Source organism: Cricetulus griseus (assembly GCF_003668045.3).
Source record: "Cricetulus griseus strain 17A/GY chromosome 1 unlocalized genomic scaffold, alternate assembly CriGri-PICRH-1.0 chr1_1, whole genome shotgun sequence".
Classification (NCBI taxonomy): domain Eukaryota; kingdom Metazoa; phylum Chordata; class Mammalia; order Rodentia; family Cricetidae; genus Cricetulus; species Cricetulus griseus.
Window position 1 is genome coordinate 273671402 of NW_023276807.1, and position 27644 is coordinate 273699045.

General features: G+C 36.9%; 2 protein-coding genes across 4 annotated transcripts in view; one reads left to right on the forward strand and one right to left on the reverse strand.

Annotated features, from left to right (window-relative positions):
* The first annotated feature begins 2693 nt into the window (after nucleotides 1-2693).
* LOC118239710 (integrin beta-like protein 1) lies at nucleotides 2694-10799 on the forward strand. Its single transcript, XM_035453127.1, has 4 exons — nucleotides 2694-2772; nucleotides 3576-3722; nucleotides 8906-9019; nucleotides 10011-10799. The coding sequence occupies exons 1-4, from the start codon at nucleotides 2694-2696 to the stop codon at nucleotides 10100-10102; spliced, it is 432 nt and encodes a 143-aa protein (XP_035309018.1). The 3' UTR covers nucleotides 10103-10799.
* A 4204-nt stretch (nucleotides 10800-15003) lies between these two features.
* Nucleotides 15004-27644, reverse strand: part of Fgf14 (fibroblast growth factor 14) — a 585881-nt gene continuing 573240 nt past the window's right edge. For all 3 annotated transcript variants that reach the window (XM_035452973.1, XM_035452972.1, XM_027388933.1), the window contains 2 exons: nucleotides 20265-20463; nucleotides 15004-17068 (listed from right to left, as the gene is read on the reverse strand). In XM_035452973.1, coding sequence (XP_035308864.1) covers nucleotides 16932-17068; nucleotides 20265-20463 — 336 coding nt within the window. In that variant the 3' untranslated portion in view covers nucleotides 15004-16931. The remainder of the gene's footprint in view (nucleotides 17069-20264; nucleotides 20464-27644) is intronic.

Sequence of the window (27644 nt, forward strand, 5' to 3'; positions counted from 1 at the left end):
ATATTTGAGATTAATAGTCACTTGTTAGTTTTAAAATAGATAATCTACCCTTTTATTTTATATCCCCCTTTTTCTGTTCAGAAAAAGGTCCCTAAATCTACTTGCCCTTGCTTAGTTTCCTCCTGACCATTACCAATAACAGCTTGTAAACAACCCCCACTAAAGGATCATCCACTTAATGACCAGAAACCACCAACCCCACCTCTTTGAAATGATCTCTAGACTGCTTCCTGTTGTCTGGGGGTGATGGCATATTTAGGGGACTCAGAAAATTGGGATAATGGTCAAGTCCTGGGAGTGATATCTATATTATTTTTGTTTAATCTCTATTTGATGGGAAAGTTTCCAGCTTATCTGAAATCTTAACTGGAATAGTCTGTGAGGTAACCATCTCAACTAGCATATTTGAAGGTTGTTCTGGATGCATATTTTTGAGGAAACTGCAACAGAGGCTTTTTGGGAGGCTGAATTACCTGGGGTACTTGTGTTTGTTGGTATCTGGTCCTTTTTTATGAAAACACATAGACTTCTAAAGGTAACATATATATCTGCATTAACACAAGTATGGAATGTGCAGCGTGCACAAATTAGCTAAAGACGACTTTCTGTTTTATGTTTGAGCAGGTGAAAATCATCTGTCAACTTTATAAGTCCATTTTAATTTTATAACTAAACCTCCACCCATGCCATATTAAAGGATGGCATGTAGTAAGTCATGAGGATTCTGTAGCCAGAATTTTCATGAGCTGTTTCCGTGCAGAGAAATCAACATACATATCATCTGTCTTGTCTTTCCTGGCTTTTCCCCTCATGTCTCTACCCAAGATCCTCAGGAGATCTCCCCTCGTTAGATTTGATCTCAATTAACTTTGAAGGAATCCATTGCTTTTTGTTTTCTGTGGAAACAAAAGCTCAGCCTCTTTCCTAACACAATATACTGTTCGACATTGATTTTGAAGCCAAGACATCCCTAAGGTGTATAGGTTGGTTTACTTCAGCAGTACTTTCCATAGTCCACTGTCTCTCAGAACATAATGTATTCTCTGCTCATTAGTATTCAAAAATTCAAAATTGACAAAGAACCATACAAAGTCCAAACTCCCTATGTTATAATATTTTCCATCCTTAGGTGACTTATTTTCTTCATATAACTTTACTCTCTGTTTAAAGACTTTATTATTTTTAAACTATTTTTCCTATGACTGTCTATACTCATTTTCTTCTTCAGCACCTAAGCCACTTTTAAGCATACTGACTTTTTAGGGGATTTTTTTGTGTCTGGACCTGGCTTTCTGCATGTCTGCAGTGTTCTCTGACCACATGAGTCAAGCCTTAAAGTACAGTCCATCCACTATGTGGTTTTGCTTAGCAGATAACATTGGAGGCTGGCTCAAGCCCAAAGGCAATGGCTGGAAACCACACCTTTGTATGCTGTGAGTATTGGCCAGCTTGAGAGACTGTGGGACTAGAAAGCCACATCTGGCTCCTTGTCCAGAACATTCTTTTTAGCTTTGTCAGACCTTACGTTTGGACACATGAGCCTGCATGTGGGATACCATGTGTAATCAGCTTTCTCATGGAGATGTCCATCCTGCAAATTATAACATGGACATTTCTTAGTTTAGGCTCTTTTTTCTAACTAGTTCTTATAAATTAATTAACCCATGATTTTAATCTATGTTCTTCAAACTGTCTCGGTTTTCTTTCTTCAGTATAGCATGTCTGACCTGTTCTGAGTCTGCTGGCATCTCTGTCTTTCTTCTTCTGAGAGTCCTGTGTTCCTGGAAGTCCTGTCTAATCTCTTCCTGACTAGCTACTGGTCATTCAGCTTTTTATTACACCAATCACAGCAATACCTGTTCACAGTGTACAAATAACCTGCAACATCTTGGGGTGACTATCCAAGCACCCAGATATCTCTATCATTTCTGTAGTTTTGGAAGTTGCTTGCTCTGCAGTAGGGGTTGTCTACTAGTTTATAACAGTAAGCAAGAGGGTAAAACCAAGGTAGATTATCAGAGAGCAAGAGTAAACTAGTTGTAGTGAGATGTAAAAGGAGAAAGAGCCAAGTCCAAGCCTGCAGATGATGCAGAAGCTTAAAAGGTACATGTAGTGGCATTTTCCCTTGCCAGTCAACTTGTAGCAGTGGTTTGATGTATTTTCAGGTGCGGATGTGGCTTGTTTTTCCCTAAGAAAGTGTGACTAGGCTGCTTCTTTCCTAAAGAGAAAGGTGCTGTGCTGATAGGAAAGCTGTTTGGACCTTGAAATCAGAGGAACCAGAGCCAAGTTCTAGTATTGACTGGCTGGACTACAGGATTTGAAGTGCAACTTCAAGTATAATAGCAAGCCCCTCAGAGGTTCAGTTTCCTTTCTGTAAGATGATGACAGCATCTGCCTTCCCGGGGTTTGACAATAGAGCATTCAATGCATGAGGAAAGGCTTCTCAGAATAGATGTCTTTGTTCAGATTTATTTTAAATTGGTCTCTCATTTCCTTTCTGTTAACTTCCAGATTGTGATGTTATGGAAAATCACTACCTGGATTCATGGGTGGTCATACTAATTTAATCATAATAAAGAATTCCAACAAAAGAGTCTTGTCCATTAACCTTTCCATGTGCAAAGATGAGTCTTACAGAACACATGGTTAAGAAAGCATGGTGGCCACAGCACCAGAAGCACTGGTCAGTATAGATGACAAATATACATGCCCTTGTGAACACAGCAGGATCACTGCACCCATCCTCTTTCATTTCCTATGCTCTGGTTCCTGGTAACATGTTCTGTTTATAATGGATACTTGAGAGAGATCTGGCTGTAAGAAAGTGTGACTATCAGGAAAGAAACAAAGCACTAGATAGAAGTAAACTAAATTGGAAAATTCAGAAGTCTACTAGATGGCTGTTGGCACACAGGTAAACAGGACTATATACCGCTATATAACTGTCACAAACACAGTGCTTCTTATTAAAGGATAAATATCTCAAAAACCAGGAATAGAGATCAGAAACAAAAAGATGAAAATAAAAGGTCAAATATGAGCACAAGCCTTGTGCAATTTTTAACTGTTATACATCAATAAAAGGTACAGATGTTTATGCTCTATCTGTTCTTGTTCATGAAAAGGATTGTAAAATGGTAAATCATTAGGAATACCTTTTGTTTTTATTAGTTAGCCATGGGAGAGCAATTAATAAATGCTGCAAGCAGCGATGATGTGACTAGCCTTCAAAAGTGAACTGGGTGTCTTGGTGTGCACAATGAAGAATGGCACCAACACAGCCTGCTGATAGAAATGCAAATGAGAAAGGTCCAATATCCAGAAATGACTCATAACTCCATTTTATACAATTTCAAGATTTTTTGCTCAAAATCTTATCTCCTATACCACATCCAAATATGTCATTCTAATCTGTATCTCTGTTTTAAACAGCAATGTGTCAGAATGTCTGTGTGTGTACGGAAAGCATGTCTGAAGGGATATGAGACCCAGTAATTCACATTATCTTATACACTGATTTTTCTGGCTATTTCGTTGCATCTCCCCCTTACCCTTGTCCTATGACTGTTTTACAGGCCATGGCACATGCACCTGCGGTCATTGTGTTTGTGAGAAAGGATGGTTTGGCAAACTCTGCCAACACCCACAGAAGTGTAACATGACAGAAGAACAAAGCAAGAGTTTGTGTGAGTCAGCAGATGGCACATTGTGCTCAGGGAAGGGTGAGTATCACTGCTGGAGCTGGATCCCTGCTCAGACACATGGTCCCTTAGAACAGCAGGTAGCAGCCAGTCCCTCCAGAATGAACTTTGCCTGAGAAAAGCTGTTCAGCTTGTGTGAACCCTGAGACCTGAGCATCAGCAACAGGAGGTGTGGGAACTAAGGTGCTATGCTCCTTCTTGTCTGTGCAAAAGATGGAAACCTTCCTAAGTTTTCACAAATATTTTACCAAGAGAAGACTTCATTTATATGAAAACGCAAGTGTGATTTTCTTATATTTATGTTTATAACCTTATCATAAATAGTTTTTGGCTGAGTCATGCCCAGTTGCAAACTCCATAAGGACACAAAAAGCTATACTCACCAATCCAGTGAGTTATAGTCCATTTACTCCCTAACCTGAGTTTTATGCAAAATTATTCCCTAAATATATAAACACCCATATTGAGTCCTCATTTGAGTCTCAGAGTTTTCAGCTAGGTAGGCAATTTGGATATAGAAAACACAAAAAAGTTAAGGAAGGCAAGGGAGAAGGCTCAGCAGTTAAAAGCACTTTCTAATACCCACATTGGGTGGCCTATAGCACTCAATCCAGGGGTTCACACACCCTCTTCTGACTTGCATGGCACTGAACCTAAACATGCATATTTTTAATGAAATATATCTTTTTTAAAAAGAAAAATTACAAAATTTGATTAAATATTGACCTAAAGGCATTTCCTCACAACAGAATCAAACACAAATCTCCAAATCTCTACTTAATGCTTTACCAGTTATTTGCTTCAGGTGGTGGAAGTATGATTAGAGGTCATTGAAAGTTGAGAGGGTAGATATCTATGAATTTAATCCTTCAGTGGATAGGATGCTTGGTCATGGCTAATTTCAAAGAAGAATGTAACATCTGCCCAAGGCTTTCCACTTTGAGTTTCATGGTTCACATTAATGATGGGCAAGTGGTTGAAATTCTTTTTCTCCTCCTTTCTGGAGGCATCATGTTAGGCATAGAAGAAAGGGGCTGAGGCTGAGCTCTTGAAACTGTAGTTTATCTTGGTTACAGAGGATAATGAGGATGATATTCCTGAACTCCATGGAGGGAATTGGCCTCCAAGAACAAAAGTAAAAGTAAAATATATAATGAGAGACTGGGGAATTTTCAACACGATGAATGAGAAAGGACATTTTCTCACATCCTTTCACTATGTATCTCTGATAAATCTTGTTTCTAAAATCCATGTTGGAAAACTGTTATTTTGGTGATCTCAAAGTATATAGATCCTTTTTATTCCTCTTATGGGATAGATGTGAGCCAGGGACTGGGCTGTGACTGCATGCCCTGGTATTTTGTGACCCACCCCAACCAAAACGACAAGCTTGAACTATGCACTCTGAATAAAGCATTCACTTCAGGAGACGATGAAGAAATAGCATTTTATTTCTTACAAATTTATAGCCAAGACAATAAATCACTCCATAGAAAAATTTAAAACAAGATACATTGTTGTGACCTTCATAACAGATGGTGTCATTAGTACAATAGTGAAAACTGCCTGCTAGGGTGTCAGGTTGCAGCATTTTGTCAGGCTTGATGTATGAAAAAGAAAGTCAGTAATGGGATGGGGCTTTGTCCCCAAACTGAAACTATTTTTGTAAATGGCCTAGGGAGATGTGCTTAGTGGCCATGTCACCACTAAGTTTAGCTACCTTTGCAGAATAAACGGTGGAATTTATAGGGCTTTATTTTTGTTGGTTAGTTTGAGGATTTATTTATTAACTTGGCTCCATGGTGGCACAATAATATGTTTGTCTTAATAACATTACCTTAGATCCAAGTAATCACTCCAATAGTCAGAGATGCCATTATGGGACAAGTCCTTAAATGTATGCTTAAACTGTCACAGTGATTGCTACACTCACATCATTAGTAAGTCCAGGGTATCCTCACTCATTCATCTGTTTCTCAGCTATCCCTGTTCTGTATCCTCAGAAAAGAGAATGGGAAAAAGTTATGCTTTCAAGACCAAGTTTATCCTTGTCCTAGTTACCACACGCAATATGGCTGCTTGTTACATCTGTAGACAAGAACTGTTCATTTATGAAACTATATGGATGTTTTTGTTGTGGCAGTCATCACAGATAGATGGTTAAATGGTGGGTTGAATCAGATTGAAATATTCTGCTAACTGTTTTTGGAATGTTGTCTGAGGCAATTACTCCATCCTTTCTGCTGTGCCATTCTCATCTTCAAAGGAAGTTTGTTCCTTTCTCCTCCTTAGGTCTTTAAATTGTTCTACAGATAGATGAAAATTTTCCCAACAATGAAAGCTAGCAAAAAGCACAAAGGAAAATGGGGACATTGTTAAGAGTCCTTTTGGAGAATGAAAACAAATGAGTTAATGATGTTGTGGTTGCAGGTTTATCACCCTATGGTTCCCGACATGATGGGCCAGCTGCAGTCTACGGCTTGGCTAGACCTCTAATGGGAATGGGTCGTAGCCTGCTGAATTCAACAGATGCTTGCTTTGAGCTGTTCAATAAGCTTAGACTTGTTAGACAGAATCTTCTCATGCTTTCCCTTTTTTAGATATGAATAATCCACCCCTGTTATTGGTTATTTAGAGAACATCCAGAGCTCTCTACATTTAAGGTCTATAATAGGTTCTAATGACTATATACATTGTGTTAATACTACATGCTATGTTGTTCCTGTTTATGGAGGGAGTAGAAGAATTTCCTACCAATCATCAGCAAACAGAAACAACACACCTGGGATTATGGTGACCACAAAGATTGCTTCCATAGCATACACAAAATCAAATCCCAGTTTTATTCTAACATTTTATGACATCTACTATATTTGGATCTATAATTTACTTGTCAAATATTCAGTCTACATATACCACATTGACTTTAGCTGAGCGTGCTCATTTCAGGAAAATACTTTGCTATTCTTTGCAGCTAAGCATTCCAGAAACAAAAGAAGTAATAAGAATCATTTCCAGGCAAGAGATAAGTTCCAAAGATGAAGTTTTGTAAACTCTTTAGGAATTATGGTATCCATGAAAAGGCATCCTAGGTGTGATTATGTTAATATTATATAAAATCATTTATTTCTATTGTGGAAATAACTTCATGATGTAAGAGATACTATATAAGAAACAGAAACACTTAATTCCTTAAATAGTGAATCCTTCTTCTCTTATGGAAATAATCCACTAAAAAGTATGGTCCTTTGGGTGACATCTTTGTGATATACAGTAGAGTGCCTATGTAGTTATTTCAGTAGCCATTTGTTAAATAACCAATTGATTGTCCGACATTCCCATGTCTGGAAATTTTTAAAGAAAATATGTAAATTTAGGAAAAATTTAATACTAAAATGAAGATACACTCTGCCTAGGTAAGAATTCAAGGGATCAGCTGGGCATTGGTGATGAACGCCTTTAATCCCAGCACTCGGGAGGCAGAGGCAGGCAGATCTCTGTGAGTTCCAGGCCAGCCTGGTCTCCAGAGCGAGTGCCAGGATAGGCTCCAAAGCTATTCAGAGAAACCCTGTCTCGAATAACAAACAAAAAAAAAGGAAAAGAAAAAGAAAAAGAATTCAAGGGTTCCTTATGTCTTTTCCACTAGACCAGGAGGTAAGATTCTAGGCAAACACCATGCTGTCAATCACTCCACAAAAATGGAAGACCTCCATACATTGCTTTAATAGTCTACAAGTCAACCCAAACTCTCACGAAAAAAGAGTCAAGACTAAGTGACATTGTGCTACACTTAACAAACAAAAGTAAAAATAAATACAAATGCAATTCTTACTTTATAGCTGGTTCTGACACTTGATTGCCTTGAGATGTGTGACAAGGAAAGACCAAAATGAAATTTGGTTGTGGGAGATTGTTTCACCTAAAATGAATATACCTTTTCCATACCATGAACTCACATAGCACTTAATGCTTGGGACACTTTAACTTGAATTATTTCATGATATGCATGACAGTGTCCTGTCAGTCTATTTCCCCAAGCCCCAGTTTTCCCCTCTCTGTGTCCCTAGGTTGTTGATCATTTGTCACTCACTCTATTTCAGAAGTACTCAGAACACTTCTGAGTCTCCTCTGTGTGTTTACAGCTTAATGAATTTGGAGTTTTGCTAGCCGCATTAAAAACTTTTACTGTTTCACATATTCTCAAGGTGATTTGTGACTTGAGTAACTTCATATTAAATATAAGTGTCTTTTAATAAAGGGGAATTATGTCCAGAAAGAAAAGACAAACAAGGAAATGGAAAACTCTTTGAATTCTGTAGTTGTCCTAGCTGTAGCAAAAGCAGTTCTTCTGCAAGATTTTCAAGTCTGTTTTGAAAGACATTTACACCAAGAGAAATTTATTTGAAAATTTCAAATTTGAAAATTTGAAAAATGTGATTTTACTTTAGATATGCCATTAGTAAGATTCTCAGTTACCCAAAATAGTTTAAAAACTCAATAGTGTTTTTTTTTTAAAAAAAATGAGATGCAAGGTAACCAGAAATAAGTTGATAAGGGGTAGGAAAATTGACTGGACCGGATTTGGGGTTCACTAGTACTCTTCCTGATTATAGATAAAATCCTGAAGGGAAGGTCTGAGACATCAAACAGACATGAGGGATTGTGTTTACATTTTTAGCACTTTACCTTGCCACTCAGTATGAATTATGTGTGTCCCCATTTCAAGAAAATCACATAAACAAAATTCTGCCATGGTGAGCTAAATAATTTAGTAATTATGTAATTACAAAATGAGTCTTCACTTAATATAATCTAGTGTTGGATTCCTTTAGATAACAGGGACTTTAAAATGTAATTCAATTCAAAAAGAAAGAAGCTAAGACATCTATTTTGAATACCTTTTGGGGAGACCATCTCTAAGGATGAGCCACATCCTGTTCCATTGACATTTCAGCCAGACTCGACCAAGGAACAATTGCTCCAGGCTAATTGCAACTGTCTAGATCTATAATGAAGGCTTTCCTGGATGACCTTTATGTATTTGAGTAAGTAAAGCTCTTCTCTGAGAAAGCAGCTGTTCAATAAATTTTACTTTTAGAAGATAGGTTATTACAAGCCTATTGTCAGTGTGTCAATGATACTCACTTTTTGATGGAAACTTTTATTTCTGTGGTGACAGTCAGTAACGCCCATTGTGATTTCAGGTTCTTGCCATTGTGGAAAGTGCATATGCTCTGCAGAGGAGTGGTATATTTCAGGGGAGTTTTGTGACTGTGATGACAGAGACTGTGACAAACACGATGGTCTCATTTGTACAGGTGCAGTATTGAATTACACTAATTGTTTTATGCCATGGATGACAATAGAGCCAAATGGCATCTGCCACATACTGCTTTAGATAGCCAGAGAAGGCAGCTTCCAGAGAAGGCAGCTCCATTCCACATACTCAAGTGAACAACACAGATGTGTAGTAATTCTGACAGGATAAGTGAGCATCTGTGAATACTAACCAATATTTTCCCTAGAAGATGGCAAAAAGGATGAAGCTAGATTATACAATTGTTTGGAAGCTAATCTGCCCTATAAATTTACACAAGGCTATAAATACAAATATGCAGAATTCTCTTGACAACCATTTTATTTTAACATGGTCCAGGGGAGGGGTATTGTTTTAAACAGCACTCAGATGCCACAATTGGTGTATGGGCTATTTTTAGGGAGCTGGTTATGGCTATGAATGTGTGTGTGCTGGGAAATGCAGCAACGGAGAATACAAAAGGTTTTACTGTTTAATGGGCATCACAAAGCTAATTAAATGAGTTATAATAATTAGCTATGAAAATATTGAATCAAGTTAAATAATAATATGTGTTCTCCTGAAGTTATTATTTTAATGATAAAATGTACTCATACTTAATAGAGTTCTAGTTGATTCAATATACCATTAATAAAATTCTTTCTAACCAAAATATTTTGTAATCTACCATTTTAATAAGGTTAGAGATAAATATTTTGACATGACATTAAATTAGACAATCAATTTTTCTGTCCATCTTACTATACAAGGATATTTTTCCAGCTCTCTGGCATGCCCAATTTCATATCAAGGGGCCTTATGCTTTTCAATGTTTATTTGTAATCAGACATGGATTTCTCTCAGGTGTTTAATAACATAATAATATTGTGTTATAAGACACTTTAGAGAAGATAAATGGAATAGATTTCTCATGGACAGTTATGATTCACAGTCACATATTCTAATGGTGCTTTCCTGTCATAACTATAATTCTCATGTTTATTTTACTGCAGGGAATGGAATCTGTAACTGTGGAAACTGTGAATGCTGGGATGGATGGAATGGAAACGCATGTGAGATCTGGCTTGGCACTGAATATCCTTAATGATTCCGTGGGAGACAACTGGATTCTCATTTCTAGGCCATTTTAGAAATTTAAAGGAAAGCATGTGTAAACAGCACAAGGACAGACTATTGTGTGTTTTTCTATTTCTGACTGCCTGAGGGAAACATGGGTCTTCACTAGAAATGACTTCAGCGATGTAAATTATACCACAGAGAACTGTCCCCCCCCATAGTAATTAACACCAGTGTTTCACAACTGAGGAGGGCCCTTTTGCAACCCACAAGACATTTGGCAATGTCTACAGAGAATTTGGTTGTCAGACTGGGTAGGGTATGGGTGCTTGTGCTATGGGCACTTTAGATACAGTGACCACAGACAATGCTGAATACCCTATAGAATATAGAAAGGTCCTCACAGCAAAGTATTTTCTGACATCCAAAGTTTGCTAATATGTAGCAGAAAAAAAATGCTTAATCACATGGTAATTAGGACTCCACATTCCGACAGAAGGAACACTGTATCAGAATATAAGGATGATATTTATTCTCACATAAACCAATCATTTGGATTCTTTCAGGATTCCATATGACTCTGAATTTGTATAATGGGACAATGATAACAGATACATATGATGTGTGGTAATGGGCTGAGGTTTACCAGGTCAAAGGGGCTTTAAACTCACAAGAATCTCTTACAGGAAGAAATGAAAAATGTACAATTTGACATTTTAATAAATAGTGACATAAGTTGTTTATATTCTGTGTCAATATCTATTCACCCACTGAAAGCAAACACAACAGAAAAAATGAATTGGAATACACACTTTAAATCCCAAGAACTAACAGACCATGTTTTTAAGACTAGGCATGGGTTACATGTACAAGAAATCTGACTTTTTACTCAAATTGGTTCATGTAATGTTTCCTCTGAAAAAGATAGTGTCTAGTTAGAAACACAAGGATCCTATACTGCATTCATTGTTCCTAAAAGACTTTCTTTTCTTCAAAGAAATGGTAGGGTCAACAAGAATAACACATATTTCATAAGCTCAGAAATAGACTCCAAAGTCTAAAAATAGCTTAAATCAAAATTACAAATATTCACTCAGTGATAGGAACAAAATGTTTATTTTCTTGGTGAAATTTTGTTCTGTATGAAACTCACATTTAATTATGAAAATGTACAATATCTGGGGTTCCCTTGCATATTTACAGTTAGATCTACTTATACACATAGTTGAAGCAACCATTATTTATAGCTAAAAAAATACCTTTTTCCTAAATGTGAATTATTTGTAAAATCCTAAAATAACATAGCAAAATCATTTCTGTATTGTTTTAAGATGAAATTTTTACTTGCAAATTTTATATTAATAATGTAAATATTCTAGAGTCATGGCTTGGACTTTATCAGTCAAGTCACCAAAAAGGAAAGAAAACATGCCTCCACTTAGTATTACTTAAAAAACTAAATATTGAAAAGTATTTGAAGAGTCAATTTCACTGGTGCTGGTTTTATAGTAACAACAAGGTTCTGAGAATTTAACCTATTTATAAAATTGTTGCCTCTATCCTGAGATTAGGGGACCCAGCCATATAGGTTGTATTTCTATTACTAAGCTGGCAATCAACATCAGTTTTATAAAATGAGGGAAATATAAGAAGTTAAGGTAGAGTATGGATGATTGCATTCTTTCCTCTTCTGTTTCCCCCCCTCTATATATACATTTTAACCCAGAAACAAACCAATTATAATAATTCAGTAGCAGTTCTGATGATATGTTTGGTGATATCCAAACATTGAGAGTGGGTGACCTTCCCATCATGTATAATGACTTTCAGATTTCCCTACTGCAGGACTCAGCCTTCTAAGAAGGTGTGAACAATGTGTATTAGATAAACCACTGTAGGATTTTCTTCTTTAATTGTTTAATATTTTAAAATTGTAATAAATAAATAAAAATCCATCCTGAGCTTTCCAGCCATACATAAACAGGTTATGGACTGGCTTTAATTACAGCTGTGTGTGGTAGTTTGCCAGTCTTTGCTCCCCTGGAATTACCTTCAGTTCCCTTTCATTACCAAAGGTGCATCTTTTAAAATTGTTTCTCTAGTTTTTTTTTAATGTCTATCAGTAGCATCTACCATGAAAGTATGTGTTGCTCTTCTTATATCTTCACAAGAAAAAGTGTTGAAATATCGTTAGCATACAAGTGTTCTTAGAATAGAGTTAGGACATTGGATTATTCCATGAAAGTCAAAATGTGATATCTTAAATTTTGGACAACAAGAAAATATGTTGTAGTTGGCCATGTTCTGGAGTGCATTATTACAGGTTATGGAAGGAAACTGCAGTACATATCTCACAACAACATAAACACTAATCAGTTCTTTTTCTTAGAAAACAGACTTTGAAAAAAGCTTCAATTTGTGTGTGTGTGTGTGTGTGTGTGTGTGTGTGTGTGTGTGTGTGTGTGTGTGTGTGCGTGCGTGCAAATTCCACACACTTTTGTTTAAAAAACAAAACAAAGAAACATGGTGACAGGCAAAGACATAATCTATTCCCTATCTAAATATGTTTCTATATTTTGCTTCAAAAATAGAAACTACCTCATTGAAAATGCTAAGCAAGAAAAAATTTGTAATGAGTAGGAGAAGATAAGCAAATCTCTTTGGCTTGCTTGTGTGTTTTTAAAAAATTACACTGGGACCCATGATAACTAAAAAGGGGGCATTAAGCTCACCAATGATAGTTATCCTCATCCTAATTGTTTAACAAACCATTGGTGAAGTATCCCTCCAGGGGAGTTATAAAAGTCAAAAAAAGTCCTCAAGATATGAGAAGAACCATTGTTCCTACTGCCTTTAAGGAATCCTGAGTTCATCTGGAATCCAGCAGCACCAGGGAAGGAATGGCTTACCTCTATCTGTTCAAATACAAACTCATCCTCACCAGTAGCTATCAGAATTAGACTGAATAAGAACAAGAACAAAGGAAAACAAAAATATAACAGTCTTAATTTGAAAACTCAACTGTCAACAACTTGGAAGCCCACATAGTATTCCAGATGCTCACCTAGCTGTTTGAGTCATTTTTTAAGCCAAACCCTTAACTACCTATGTCCTTTATTTCAGAACAATACAATTTACATTCTGGATTTGAGTAAGTCTATACTTAAGGAAATAATAGGGCATTTAGCTTAATTGTTTCCCAATGATATTGTCATTCCCTAAAAATGAAAAAATTGAAAATAATTTCCCTCTATTTTCACTTTCTTCTAAACTGAACCGTGTCCACTGTAGTCTCAAGCTCCTTCTTTGAGGGATATCAAACACCTATTATCCATGTAATAATTGGGAGAAATTTTTAACAAAGTAATGCTTATTTACTTTAATTAGGAACCAAGGACTTGTTGTTTTAGTTTTGCCTAATGTACCAAATTTGATATTTGATTAGGTATGATGCATTCTGATTACTTGCTAGGAAGTCAATAATAGAAAGACCAGAGCATAAGTCATGGGACCCTTTATGGATCTAGTCCTCACCCCAAAGCATCCACGATAAGCAAGCACTTAAAATAAGATTTTAAATTCTCCAGAATACATAAGGAAAGTGTGCCCAATTTCCTTTACTCTTCACACAGGGCAGACTGTTTGAGTATCTTCCATAATTTTTACCTGGGAAAACAATCAGAAATTTCTGGAAGTAAACCTATTTGGAAACAAAAATTGTGTGACTTGAATTATATAAAGGACTAATATTAATGAGCACTGTTGACGGATAAGCAAAGCAATCAGCTACCATGACAGGGTGGTAGAACTAACCCTCCCCCACCAGATATGCATGCAGAAGGAATGGGTCTCCTAGAGACATGGTACTATGGATATCCATACAGGGAGATATAAAACACACAGTCTATAAATACAAATGTGTTCCATCAGATTTACTATTCAGAACATTAGTGATGACAGATTGTACTTAATAATAGCAAACGTAATTTCTTAGGGAAGGAATGATGATCTTATTCCAGAAAATTATCAAGAGAGGTATCATCAAAGAGCTAAAATTTTCTTTGGCATGGTAAAGGGGAAAATTGATTTCATCAACTTATTTACAGAGAGTTCTCTATATTTGGAGTGATACAATGCCATTTTGTTACATCAAGTTAATTGATGGTTTCCATATGCTTTCAAATGAGGATTTTATTAGATATGTTGTATCTGTGAATACAACAAATGGCAAGAAACACAAATTGTACAATACAGACAAGCTCTCTGTATGTAAATGAAAAATACATACCAGTGCTTCTGGATACATGGGTCCTAGTACATGTAGCTCATTTGGTGCTTTCCTCTTCCCATGCAATAGGTGAGACCAGACCCAAAGGAAATGGCCTAACTAATTCAAAGATATAACAAGGACCCCTCTGCATGTATCTAAACATATATTAGAAGAAACCACTTGGATACCTACCTACAGTAACGCATTCTCTCATAGACAACTGACAACTCTTAGAAAACAATACAGAAAAATTAACATAAATCTCAATCATTTACAAAAATAAATCTTGTCTTAATTTTAAGCACTATCCAGGTCTTGACAACAGAAATCTCAAGTAGGGTTCATATCAAAAACAGAAAGGTAGGTTGATTTAGGGTGTGTGTACATGGGGATGGGTAGAAACTGTGTTTGTAAGGGCAACTGATAGGAATACAAGTAATTCGTATTTTGCAACATATTAATTGGTAGGAGTGTCTTACCTAAATAATAGGCTAATGGGTTTTGTCTAATTACCCATAACACCAAATAAGTAGTAGTCAAAGGAGTCATTTTTTTGTGTTTGCAATTTAACATTATTGACAAAATATCTACTCAAACATTATGCTAATGGTTATTTATTAAAATGTAGTCTAGTATGAAAATGAAATAAACATAAGCAGTTAAATTTATACTAAATCTTTAATCAGCTAAGCAAGCCAAAATTTTTCTATGTTGGGTAAGGGGTGTCATGGAGATTCATGAAAACAATGAGAAAATAATTTCCCAGTAAGCACAGTGAACATGGGGACAAATGGCAGGTAGGTCCTTCTGCCACATGGAAATAATAATAAGAGGCCAGTACATTGATCCAACATAGATTGTTTTCTATAAAAGAGGTTCAGTTTGGTTTCAATGACCTTTTCTGAGAAGAAAACATAAAATTTTATTGTGTACACACAGTTAACAAATCTATTTCCAAATAGTTTAGTATTAAACATTTTGAAGCTCTTTATATCTGATATTGAACATTTTATATGGAATCTTTAAACTGTATCTCCAGAAATTCACAGCCTTTTTTAGTAACCCCAAACTTGAAGTTCAACAGGATTCAATTCAAAATAAAGTTACAAAGGCAAAAGAAAACAAAAGCAAATAAATGAAATGGCCCAAACGCCTAATGCTGGAGTGTTTTGGTTTGTCGTTAGTTTTATCTATGGTCCTCAACACAGCACTCTGATATCTTAGCAAGTCACCTCAAACCCAGCCTATTGGAACTCACAGAGATGAATCAGAGGTGTGTACTGGTGACACAGTACCAGACCCAGCATGCTGAGCTGAAAACAAAAAGAATTTTACCTAATATGTCCAGTTTAAAAACTTGTCATTAAACACCAAAAACATTAAAATCTAATTTATACTAATGTGTGCATTGCTGCTGCAGGAAAGAACACAACAGCCACCTTGCCCATGCTCTGCTGAGGGTAACTGGAATGCAGCCCAAATTGAGGGTGGCATTGAGTTATCTTTATTAAAAACAGAAAGGAGTGGGTCAGAAATGGATTTAGGTAGCATATTTCTTATATGTTGTAATGATTTGTTTTTTTTATTTTTCCTTTTTCCCAATAATGAGGATTAATAGATGAAAAAAATGAACCTTAATCAGGCCTACAAGGCCTACAGAATTCTTTGGACCCACTTTCTCAAAAACCAAGTGGGTCTTGCTCGCTGGGCAAGGCAAATGTTACCATTACCAGTAAGCTTGTGATATGTATAAAACACACACACACACACACACACACACACACACACACACACACACACACACACACAAACTTAGAGGGGATGCCAAACACCTGTCATAGAGGTCTTCCCACGGATTGTGTTTGACCCTTGGTCCACCTAGGCCATGCCCGCCTTGGGAGCACAGCGTTTCCTACTAAACAGAGCATATATGTGTGTTTAATCAGTAATGTGAGCCAAAGACAACAACCTTAATCTTTATAGATATGATTTGCAGTAATAGGTTTAGGAGGCTTTCTGATTCCCTGATTGTTCTCCAAACTAAACCAACTACAACACCAAAGTTTCAGAGGAACACAATCCTGCTAAATCACAGACAGTGGAGCGAGCAGCCCTGTAGAAATGGGAAGAAGAGAAATCCATGATAGCACAGGTTTACAGCGTCTAACTAGAAATTACTCAATATTATTTGTGTGCTACAAAATCGAACTTAAACACATGGATTTCGCTGAAACAGGACTCAAAAAGGAATATGGGTAGCTGTCAGCAGGCAATGTATTGAGTGTACGTGTGAAGTATGTCATTCACATGAAGTGTCACAGTCACAGAAAAGATATTAAAAAGGCATTCCATATCTGGTAGGGCATTCCATGGTCTGAGTTTAGCTGGTTTGTCCAGGTGTCTTCTTGGTGTAGAGGGGACCACAGGTTGAGATTTATCCACTTGCAACGAAGGAGGTCTGAGACAGCATAGAACAAGCATCAGCTTGCTTGCTGAGGTTCTTCAGCCGCAGGAGCAGGAATGTCTAGTAAGGATAAATCACTCAACTGTGCTCTGGACAAGTAAGTCAGGACACCTGAGGATCTGGCTATGTGGTCTTGCACTTGTTGACTTGTTTGCCTCCATTCATTATTGCAGATGCACTTGTACTTTTGCTTGGCGTCACCCCAGCTTTCGGAACTGTTTCGCCAACATCATGCAAAGATGGTTCTCGGTACATGGCAACTAGAGAGATGAAGAAAGGGGGAGGAAAAGAAGAGGTTATCTGGCTATCATGCAAGAACGACACACCACTTTTTGCACAGACCTTAGCCAGTCTGTGTCTATTTTTGGTGGATCAACCCAATTCCCATTGATAAGAGGTCAACAGTTTAAGGCAGTCATTTCTAATCCATAAATTAAGAAACAGCTTTCAGTGTATTTTCTAATTTATATGTTAAAATATGTACATGCATATGTACATAGATTTTTATATAAGAAAGTTTAAATGAGAGCTATGGCCTCTTTGTAAACCTAAAAAGAAAAGCACACATAACACCCAAGAATGTGTGGTGTTCAATGCTCACACACAGACATAGACTCTCTCTCTCTCTCTTCTCTCTCTCTCTCTCTCTCTCTCTCTCTCTCTCTCTCTCTCGACCTAATTCTATTTTCACCTGATATCACTAAGCTATTTTTCTCTTCCATGGTTTAAAAGCCACACAGTCACCTTGGGTTCCACTTGAAAGCTACACACAGCATTAGAAATAAAGGTTTCCTTTTGCTTAAACCAGAGCCTTCTATGAATAATTGCTTCTATTTCCTCTCCCACTATCATAGAAGGGATTTTACACAACTAGAGGCAACTGTGTGGCATTTATATTTTTGTATCTATTTTTCTGATGCATTGTTTAAAATATTAAATAATTGGTGTTGGTGGGACAAGGGCATAAAATAGTAACAGTGACTGAGACTAATGTCTGAATGAAAATTGAGAAATTGTCTTGAGTTGTGCCTTGTGACATGAGCACCATAGTAATGTCACTTTTTAGAAAATGCTTTTACAGAGCCTTGGGAAAGGCTATATAAGATTATCTGACATGTGGGAAAATTAGTTGATTTAAACTCATCTACCACCAGAATGTAATTACAGTCAATCTTCCCAGCAGGATCCTTGGGTTTTGAAAGCTTAGGTGTTCTAGAAAAAAGCCCTGGGAGGAGTAGGGCTCAGTGCTATGAGTACTGTGGAAGTATCTTCCATTTGCATCAATATATCCATGCTTTTTCTTAGCATGCTTACAAAGGTAAATGTACACTGAGCTAAATTACTTGAAAATCATGTAAAAGAAGCCAGTCTCTAACACAGGTAGATAACACTTCACAGATGAAAAATTAGTTTTCTCCAGCCGAGTCTAACTGGGTATACAAACCACTCTCAAAGCCTAACACCATGCTTGGCAGTAGATGGCCAAGGTCGTCATGCTTTGCCAAGGCTTTAGGTTTTTTTGTTTGTTTGTTTCCTTACAGGTCCTTCATATACATGTTATGGTTTCCCATTTTGTGTTTTTATGGGATTTCTGTTTGTGTTAATGTGTATCTCTTTGCATTTGACTTCTTCCTTTTCTCTTGGTTTTCTACTTTTTCCTTTAGCTTGTTTTTATTTCATCTAATTTTATTTTATTTCTTTAGATGCCAGGTTCTATTCTAATGACACAGAGAAAGAAAGGGTGTGGTCTTGGGTGGATGGGGGTAGTGGAGATGATCTGGGAGGGTCCGTGGAGGAAGGGACTTCATAATTAGAATATGTTGCATTAAGAAAATCTGTTTTAATTTTTTAAAAAATGAGACAAATAAAGAAGGCTTTCTTCGTTCTTGAAGCATCTCCAATGTCTCACTCTTACTCCAATTAACTTAGGACCCAATAGTATTAAGGTTTTGTCTTACACCATCTATGAAGTCAAGTTGGGTGGTCGATCTGACTGCACTAGAATATACAGAAAAAAATAACAACCTGTGGAAATGTCTATAATTGTCCTAAAATTTTCAGTTATAAAATCTAGACTCTATTTGGGCTTGTAAAGGAGATTGATATCCCTCTAGTAATCCCTAAATGTTTTCTTTCAGAAGTAATGTTTTAAAGGCATAGTATAGCATAGTCCCTTGTTTTGGTTAGAGGACCTCTGTCCAGGAATTATTTTAAAACATGAGAGAATAGTATTTTTCTCTCTTCATATGTATACACCATATACACACAACAGTTCAATTTAAGGCTAGACTACCAAGTAATAATAATATTTGTGATAATGCTGTTTACCCCCACAGCAGGTGAGTCTCTGATATTTTCTGTGGCCCTCTTACTTTTATTATATGTGTCAAACATGACCTACCTATAGGAGAAGAGCTGGGTTATCTCAGTGGGTGGTAATACTGAGGAACTTCAAAGCATCAAGCCTCAAGCATCCTAAAAACCAAACTGAGAAATCCTGTAGATTGACTGGGCTATAACCTACAGGAAGTAATTACCAGCAGCAGGTCAGCCTCTAGAGGGTCCTGGTGGCCTTTTTCTTTTATCACAAGGAGCTGGGCCACCTGTGTAAGCTTGCTTTCTTTCTTATTTTCCTCATTTTGATTCTTAAGAAAACTTTCGAACAGCCTCAAAGTCATTTATTTTTCAGTTCTAAAATTTAATATAAATAACAATCAATGATCCTTCTGGCAGAATAATTAATGAACAAAGTACATATATTTCTAATTAATTAATAGAGCATGGTAGCTTGAACCTTGGGATCTGATAAGAATAAATGTGAAGGAGCTGCTATTTAGAGTTGAAGGTAAGTTCCTTTAATACAAGGAAAATAATTTATGTAGCATGGAAGGGGTATGGATCATTACAGGTCATTTTAAGAATTATAATAATTCAAAGGACATTTTACTCAGATAATCTGAAGATAGGCAAATATTTGAAATTCCATGTGAAAAGGTTTTTCTTATATATTTATTGTTATATGCTTGTAAGAACATAGTTTATTTTTATTTTCAAATAATTGCCTAAAAGTCATGAACTACTTAAAGCATTTGTGATAGTGAGGGTTTGTAGCATTGAAAGGAGTTTTCTGCTGCACACATGCATACAGAGAGAGATGAAGGGAGAAGGGAGAGGGAGAAAGGGAGGAGAGAAATTTTTCTTTTTCTTTTCTTTTTGCCCCAGTTTTGGTATTTAGAACTGAAAATCCTGGCTCAGGCACATGTTCAGTTAGTGTTCTACCCCAGACCTATACTTGGTGCTCACAAAGTTTAGCCAAGAACAGGAGGAGAAATCTGCGCAAACACCATTCCAATAAAGGACATTTCTGTCAACCCATGGAAGATTCCTGTGGCCATGTCAGATGTATCCATGTAAAAATTAGCAGTTTCCAGCGGATAATGTATGTAACATACTCACCTTCCAATGGCTTGGGTAGAAAATGAGCTGCTGGTTTGGTTTTCTTTACTCTGTTCCCTTTCATAACTTGCCCTTCCTTATTTAATCCCAAAAACCAGGCTCTGCCAGACTCCTGTTGCCTGTACAGCATGGATGAGTAGATTACATAATAGTTTTCAAAAACAGACTCTTTAAACTTGCATTCAGGGGTAAAAAGTTCCTATTAGGAGAAAGAAGAGAAGAAAGTTTAAGTAGAAAGCAGAAGCTTCCCTATGTTCATCCATTCTGCATGAATTTTTCTGACATGGTGACCATACCTAGGGGTGACTGGAATTGAGTGCTCCCGCATGCAGGAGCTCTCTATACATAATTTTCATACCAAAGGGACCTGGAGAGTCTGCAACTGGTGGGCATCTAAATGCAAGGGTAGATATCCTTTAATAAGGAAATAAAAAAAGTAAGACAAGCACGGTAGCTCATGCCTGTAATTTGAACATTTAGAAGGATGAGGGAGGTGAGTTGTTATGAGTTTGAAGATAAGTTCCAGGATAGCGCTACCTATGTAACAAGACCTTGTATCAAATCACTAAAACAAAAAGAAAAATAAACCATTTAGTATTTTCAGTTAAGCAGAGCTTAATTCAGTGTCTAACAACCACATTAATGTAAAGTTTACAAAATTTTTAAAATATTACATCAAACATTGTTTCCATAGAAATAACTTTGCAAAACTGTAACAGCAAGTTGACAGTTGTCACTTGGATCATTAGTGTTACATGGTGACGAGTTTATACCATTGAGGAACAGACTGAAAATGCAAACTATTGTCATGACAATCAGATGGCATACAAGTTAACCACCAGATGTATGGATGTGTCACATTGAGGCCAGGCATGCATCATGCTAGCTGACGGAAACCGGAAATAATTACCCAACTTTACACTTTGGAGCCCTACTGAAATTATTGAAGATAAATAGCAAAACCCTGCCCTGACTAAACACTATCCAACAATTTTTGGCAAGAGTGCACTGTGTTAAACAGGTTCAGACTCAATGCCATTAACCTCATTTATTAGTGATCAGCACAAAGTGTTAGTACTATTATAAATATCACAAATATTCACAGATGATTTTATAACTTTATGATACTCTTATTTTGAAATAAATAATAATGAATATAAATGCACGCATATTTATAAAAATACATAATAATGCAGCTTATAAGCATCTTTTGTCAACATCCAACTAAATAGAACTTTAAACTCTAAACTCCTAGTAAGAAACTATGAAAGACACTTAACTGCTTTTTGTAGGAATTATAAATAGGCTATGTGCTATTTTGTACATACAGAAAACAAACATTCAAAAACATATCATAGTGCCACTTACATGTTTGCAACATCACTGTACTAAAAAAAATTCACTCAATTTTCATTTCACCTGAATAGATTTTGCTCCTAAAGAAAATACCTTGTTTATCTGTTAGAAATAAATATGTTATATACACATCCTTTAAGAAGTAAAAAAGGATACCTCTAAGAGTTGAATTATCATAAGAAATGTGTCATAAACACATATGGAAAATGTCTTTCTTTATTTGCTAAAGGAGTGTGAGTTATCTCACACTGATGGTAAGGACAGGGCAGAACTGGCAGGCTGACCAATCCTGTAGCTGGCCAGGCCCAGGACCAGGGTTATGACTTGGCTAGCTACAACATCACCCCAACAGTGATCTGCTAGAGCACGTGAAGGGGTCTGGCCAGCAGACCTAAAACTGCAGGATCTTCACAACATCGGGCAACAACAAAATATTCAGGAAGAGTCCAATTGAAGGTCCAGCATTGTCGTGTAATAGAAACCAGACCAGGACTATGCAATGAATACTTGCAAGTGAAGATATACGGACAAAGGGGCTTACTGCATTACTCATTGTGTCACACTACAGCTTCCATGGTGAGATTTTTAATGGTTTCCTTTAAAATTTTGCTTTGTTTTGGGGGGGGGAAGGGATCAGAGGCAAAGGGTGGATGCAAAGGCACTGAGGAAATGAATGGGATCAAGATGCATGCTGTAAAACACACCGAGAAAATAAAAAGAAAGTAAAAAAAAAGTGTGTTATCAAGCAATATCTTCTACAGTATAAGTTTATTCGATTTGTTCCATAAATTTATTTCAACAGAAGTTAATTTTCCAAGGAGAAATTGATTTCATTAATTCAGATGTTTTTCATGACAAAGATGACAGATGCTATGATCTATAAATGACATTAGCAAAACAAAAGGCTCCTCCTGTTAGTATTCAGGCATCTGTACTGGGCTGTCCTTGGGGTTCTGACAGGATACTCCCTCAGCTGCAGCCACTAAGAGCACCTCCTGTGCACATTAACTACTTTACCTTTTAAAAGGGCCCTGGCACCTTCTATCCTTTCCCTCTCCCTTTCTCCCTTTCTCCGTCTGTTCTTCTCTCTTCTCTCTCTCTCTGCCTCCCTATCCCTCCCTCTCATTCCTCTCTCTGGCCCACTTTGCTCTCTCCTCTCTCCTGCTGCTCTGCCTCTGGAGGCTGGTCACCCCCTTTCCCTTTCCCTAATTAAAAAAAAACACTCTGCTTGAACCCTGTTGCATGCCACCTTTCTCTCCTGCCTTGCTTTTCTTAAATTATATAACCTCCACTGGGATATCTGAGATCTCTGTAGATCTCCAACATACTACCTCAGTTTTTAATAAGATCTTGCCCAAATAGATGTCCTAGCCTTCTTAAATTTCTGTTCTCTATATACCCTCCTATTAGTTCTCTCATTAATAAGCTGAGCCTCACTGAGTCAGGGTCTAAAAGGTGTTGCAGAGGAAATTATATAAAGAGGTGAGGAAAGCTAAAAAGGAATGTTCTAAACCAGACTTATCCCCTGTGATGATTTACTTTCATTGATGACATTTCCTGAATATATATTACTTAGAAAGACAGGTCTTGATAAGGGATATCCTGTGGGCATGTCAGTGAGGGTTGTGTTAAATAAGTTAATTGATGTGTGTAGGCCTAACCCACTGTGGGCAGCAACATTCCTGAATGTTGTCCTGAACTGTATTAGGATGGAGAAATTAGAAAAATGAATCTGAGCACAAGCAAGTGGACTTGCATACACTCATTTCTCTCTGGTCTTGACTCTGTGTGTGGTATGACTAGTTATTTAAAGTTCTTGTCTTGACTTCTCCAAATTACCTGGAATTGTTTCTCTAAGTTGCTTTTAGTCAGGGCATTTTATCACAGCAGCACAATAAAACTTGAAGGCCTCCCAACAGAACAATAAATCTGCCATATTGGTTGAAACTAAGTCTTCTAGGACAAAAATTTGTGTTATTGAGATTGTTAACGTGGAAGAGGTAAGTTTCTCAGTGGACACCTTAAGACTTCATATAGTACTTTTCAGGTGTGTTAGCAACTTTTTTATTTGTGTTTGTGTTGGTGTATGTACATTTACATATAAGCTATAACCGACCATCAGGTTTCTTCCCTTATGACTCTTCATCTTATTTTTAAAGACAGAGTCTTCCCTGAACCTATAGCTCACTGTCTTGGCTAGACTGGCTGCCAGGGAACCTTCAAGATCTCCCCATCTCTGTCCCCATCCAACAATAAAGTTACAGGCCCACATTGCCATGACTCTTCCAGAGGTCCTGAGATCAAGTCCCAGCAACCACATGATGGCTCACAAACATCTCTAGTGAAATCTGATGCCCTATTCTGGCATAAAAGCATACATGCAAATAGAACTCTCATATATAAAATATTTTTTAAAAAAAGATTTATAAAGAACTTAATCTATTCCCCAAATGTTATAGTCCAAAGCAATGTCAGCATTCTCAGGAGAACTGGTAGAACTATACATAGGTGGGACTAGTTATTGTGTAACAGTGACATCTGTTATAAATATACTTATAATATATAAATGGAAGCCAATGGAACAGAAGGATATGATCTGTATGGCCAGACAGCCAAGGTTCAATTAGAGTTTGGATTTTTTTAAGCTAAGTGTTTTGGGGAAGATGATTTTATCTTCCTGGGTTTCAGTCTACACTTCTGAAATGAAGTTGAAATAATATAGAGAGATAAAAAGCTGCCTGGGAGAACTAGTGTGGATTAACTCATTTTAGAACACTCCACATGTAATAAGTGTTCTGATGGAAGCTCCACCACAGTTCCTGGCATCCATATACCCAAAGAGTTGGAATGTTCTGGTGGAATCTTCACCACAGCCCCTGACATCTATATACCCAAAGTGCTGAACACAAATTGTCACCGCTATATACTCCCCATGGCAGCTCTCAAAGTCTTGGACTCTTCTGGTAGAAGCTCCACCCCAAGCCCCCTCTTCCCCAAACCCCGCCCCGTCTTATAAAGCCCACCAAACAAGGCTCCTCCCCTAGAGATGCTCAAGACCACTTCCATGATTATTTAACCTGTCCCCCAGAAAACAGACACATGGTTGTTCACTCTCTTCCCTATCTCCTCTCTGGGGAGTACTGGAAAAATCACCAGGAATTATTTTACTCATTAAACCTGGGTTTTTTCTAATTCAGTTTGATTTGGTCTGATTTGGATTGCTGTGTCGGCAGAAAGGCTTATGGGGATACAGAAACTTTTTAAAAAGTTCTCACTAATTGTTATGAAATAAATTATTCATTATATACACTAAAACTTTTATGTATCAATTATTTCAATTCTATCAAATTCCACAGATCTAAATTCAATTACATGACTGGTCAGTAAACATAGCTTTACATCAAGTATTGAGCTCAATGCCAGATATGACAACATGAATAAAATTAGTCATTTATTTAATTTTAAAAGACCATGTAGTACAAACTATTTATGGTATACTAGCAACTTAGATGACAGACTAGACACAGGAAATGCCATGGTACATTTAGAGAACCATAACCAATTTTCACTGAGATACAGGCATTGCTGGGAAGAAACAGATAGTGATTTGGATGGAAAGGCAGGCTGGATAAATGTGATAAAGGGTATTATATGCTGTCAGAGTGACAAAACCTATTGTGAGGAGCATGGCACTCTTGAATAAGCAAGTGAATAATTATAAACATTTAAAGTGACTGTCAGTGTGCAAGAAAATTTTAGAACATAAGTTACATTTCAAGACTAGAGTGTTGATTCCTTATCTTTGGTGAAATGGACTAGGAAGTGTTAAGCAAGGAAATAACATTTTGTGAAGTTCCTTCATTTTTTACTAAACTTATAATTTTGGAAACTAAGGTGCTTTGGTTTCTAGAATTAAATCAGTTGTTTCTCTAGGTTCTTTTCTTTCATACTCAATCAGCCTCAAATCATGGCCAGCTAGGAAAGCTGTCCATCCACTAGAATCTGGCATACTTTACCTGACTGCTCATTGGTTACCTGCTAAGTATAGATCACAAACAAAACTTTACAATTGACTTGCCTTCCCCTTCCTCTAATATGTATAAAAATGGTCTCTCACTCTGCCTCATGAGCCTGAACTGCACTCAGTAGCCCTGCCATGCTGTCATCTGTTGATGGGTTTAATAACTTTTAATAAATCTCTTATTTAATGATAACTTTAATAAATCTCTTTCTCAGCTCCCAATTGAACCTAAAATGTGAAACATTTCATGAAGTCGTCTGTTAAAGAAGTGCATTTGTGTTCGTTTCTGTAGTTAATGTTAGAATAATGTATAGAGAATTGACAAATGCTATCAGAATTATAAGCAACAAAATTGAATTCCAAACTTTGTGATATGCAAGAAGAAGAAAACATGGTATGCCAATTATTCAGGAGATAAAGTCTTTTCCTTGATTCTAATTTGTAAAGAGATCTATAAAAGTGACACTCATCACTGGGCTTTGGTGGCGCAAGCCTTTAATCCCAGCACTTGGGAGGCAGAGGCAGGCAGATCTCTATGAGTTTGAGGCCAGCCTGGTCTCCAGAGCAAGTGCCAGGATAGGCTCCAAAGCTACACAGAGAAACCCTGTCTCAAAACACCAAAAAAAAAAAATACTCATCAATACAAAGAAAAAAATATTCTTGAAAGTAGTGAAAGTAGATACAACTATAGTTTAGTATTTGAGTTCCCCAGATGCTTTAGGGAGACAGATGTATTGGGAGCAGCAAGTAGAACATGAAATAATTGTAATTGATGAGATCAGGGATCATGTGGGCATTTTGATGAGCAAGAGTGAAGAAATCCATCAAATGAGGGTGGCTGATGAGGATAAATCTCTATTCCAGACCCTGCAAGGGGAAACAGTGGGGGAACAAACTGAAGAAGCTGTGCATTTGCATGGGAAATGAAAACTTACCTCTTGAGATCTGAGTTTTTAAATGAAAAAAAAAACAGCATTTTTGTCCTTTTTGTTTGACATGAGACAGCTTCATTGTGACTGGTTCTTCAATACATTTACCAACATGGGTAGCTAAGGGCTGGGTGGGACCCTGTGTACCTCCACTTTAATATCTTCAATGGACTGAAGAAGCGGGGACTCCAGGCTATCTCTGAAGCTCTAATTTGCATTTCTTATTCACTCAACTAAAAGGACTAATGAGACAGAATGCTGGCAGTGATAATACAAGAATGCTTATTTAAATTTAAACTTAAATATAAACTCTTTGAAAATGCCAAAATGAGATAGATAAGGAATTAGATGTGTCTTTTTCTCCTCTCGCTTACCTATATTTAGAACCACTACCTTGACAACAACCCAGCCATTGAATTCCCCTAGAAGCTTAAGTATTAATTTGTGCCAATGCCAAACTAAACTGTCAAATTATAGAATAGGAAAAAAAAGCACACCACAATGGAGACAGAAGTTTCGCATCTCCTTTTCTGTTGTGGTTGTTCTGGAATGAAAGCACCATCTGTAGTGTGCTTATTATTTTGACAGTAGCAGCAGAATCCCTTTTCTTTATTCAGGAAAACACCCTGATGGGATATTTGCATGTGCAAAGATAATCTTCTGGGTTGTGGGTGAAAGGAGAGGGTGCTGGGAAGACATGGCCCATGTTCTACAAGTCAGGAGGGATGAATTGGCCACCAACCCAGGAGATTTGGCATAAACAGAAACATAATGTCATCACTGAAGGTGACCTTGAGATGTGACATGTGGCATATAGTCTTCAGACTATAAACTCAAAAGAACGTGACTTTTGCTTCAAAATGGAAAGATTGTTTATTCTGAAGCAATGAGTAACCCAGTCTAGGAACTCACATTAAGTTACTCCAAATTCCATATCCCAGTGCAGTAACAATATGATGGATATTTCATAGTAACAGAAGAAAGTAATGAATTGAGGCAGTTTTCAAATATGTTTGTGGAGACAACAGGTAGATGGATTATAGCTGAATAAGAGAATTCTCAGCTATAGGTTCC